Below are 1,730 nucleotides of genomic sequence, written 5' to 3'. Positions count from 1 at the left end.
CCCCGTCTCCCCCGCAGTTGTTCCCACCGCGCAAGGGGCAGCTCCGAGGGCCGTGGGCGCGTCAGACGCCATGAGCGTGGGCTTCATCGGGGCGGGCCAGCTGGCCTTTGCCCTGGCCAAGGGCTTCACGGCGGCAGGTAGGTCCTGCGGCCAGGAGGGCGCCCCCCCTCTTTAGGGGGGGGAGGAGGGGGCTCTCCATAATATGCCTGTGGGACATGGCAGCCCCAAGATGTTTGGGGGGCGGGGTTGCTCTCACCCTGGGTGGTGGGGGTTCTGCTCTCCCTCCTGGGAGCGGCCTTGAGGGAGGAACTGTTCCTGCAGGCGTCCTGGCCGCCCACAAGATCATGGCCAGCTCTCCAGACATGGACCTGGCCACCGTCTCCGCCCTCAGGGTAAGTGCTGGGCGACAGGGCCAGTCAGGGATCTGACATGGGGGGGGGAGCAGCCTGACCCTGGAGGGCCAGGAGCAGTGACCCCAGGGGGGCACCGTGAGAGGAGGGGCCCTGGGCCCGAGTATCTCACAGACCCTGCTCTGCTCTGGGACCTGGGTGATGGGCAGCGGGTGGAGAGGGGGTGATGGTCGGGAAAGGGGTGCTGGGGGGCCAGACAAATGGGGCCACAGTGTGGGGCCGGGCCAGACACTTCTGGGGCTGATAGGGTTTGGGTTCACGGTAGCTGATTAGACATCCAGACCCAAGGGTGGGCAAGTGCCCAGCTAGGGGCCACCACTCACCCCACAGAGCAGAGGGCAGGGGGCTGGGCTGCAGCCCAGGGTGGGGTGGGCCGAGGCTGGGACAGAGAGGAAGGAGAGAGAGAGAGAGAGAGAGAGAGAGAGAAGGGAGGGAGGGGGAGAGAAACATCAGTGATGAGAAAGAAACATTGACCGGCTGCCTCCTGCACACCCCACACTGGGGATCGAGCCTGCAACCCGGGCATATGCCCAGACCAGAATCAAACCCTGACCTCCTGGTTCATAGGTCAATGCTCAACCACTGAGCCACGCCGGCCGGGCGCTTCCTCTTCTTTTGGGTGGGAGGGGCGGTTGGGGTGTCACAGTCCCTTTCCCTGAGCCCCGGGTCCGGCCATGCCCACACCCCAGCAGTCTCTGTGCGGGTCCACATGGTGGCTCTGGGCTGAGAGAGATGCTGGGGGTCCGGCCAGCTACGGGGGCAGGCTGAGCCCGCCCCTGCACTCCCCACAGAAAATGGGGGTGAACCTGACGCCCCACAACAAGGAGACGGTGCAGCACAGCGACGTGCTCTTCCTGGCAGTAAAGCCGCACATCATCCCCTTCATCCTGGACGAGGTCGGCGCCCACATCGAGAGCCGGCACATCGTGGTGTCCTGCGCGGCCGGCGTCACCATCAGCAGCATCGAGAAGGTGGGGAGAGCGGGCGGGAGTGTGTGCAGAGAGGCCAGGCCTCCGGCCCTCTATTTGCCGGGGTTCTCCATCTGTGAAATGGGCGTGTGGGCCCCGCCCCCAGTGAGAACTCAGGAAATGCTCCAGTGTGTGAGCCTGTTCTCACCCTCAGCCAGCACCCCCGGCTGGGCCCGGGGCTGGGAGGGACACCCCGCTGGTTTCTCCTACAGAAGCTCAGGGCGTTCCAGCCGGCCCCCAAAGTCATCCGCTGCATGACCAACACGCCGGTGGTGGTGCGGGAGGGGGCCACGGTGTACGCCACGGGCACCCACGCCCACGTGGAGGACGGCCGGCTCCTGGAGCAGCTGCT

General features: G+C 66.2%; 1 protein-coding gene and 1 long non-coding RNA gene across 2 annotated transcripts in view; one reads left to right on the top strand and one right to left on the bottom strand.

The window, feature by feature from the left end:
• LOC106724314 overlaps window positions 1–139 on the bottom strand; it is an 8,852-nt gene extending 8,713 nt beyond the window's left edge. The window contains exon 1 of the long non-coding RNA XR_001360074.1: window positions 68–139. This is a non-coding gene — a long non-coding RNA (uncharacterized LOC106724314). The remainder of the gene's footprint in view (window positions 1–67) is intronic.
• Window positions 7–1,730, top strand: part of PYCR1 (pyrroline-5-carboxylate reductase 1) — a 3,800-nt gene continuing 2,076 nt past the window's right edge. Inside the window, exons 1-4 of the mRNA XM_005883647.2 lie at window positions 7–137; window positions 322–392; window positions 1,202–1,381; window positions 1,591–1,730. Coding sequence (XP_005883709.1) covers window positions 71–137; window positions 322–392; window positions 1,202–1,381; window positions 1,591–1,730 — 458 coding nt within the window. The 5' untranslated portion in view covers window positions 7–70. The remainder of the gene's footprint in view (window positions 138–321; window positions 393–1,201; window positions 1,382–1,590) is intronic.

The sequence above is a fragment of the Myotis brandtii genome, unplaced genomic scaffold, assembly GCF_000412655.1.
Source record: "Myotis brandtii unplaced genomic scaffold, ASM41265v1 scaffold797, whole genome shotgun sequence".
NCBI lineage: Eukaryota > Metazoa > Chordata > Mammalia > Chiroptera > Vespertilionidae > Myotis > Myotis brandtii.
Note: the sequence above shows the minus strand (reverse complement) of the source record. Positions and strands in the feature narration are given on the sequence as shown.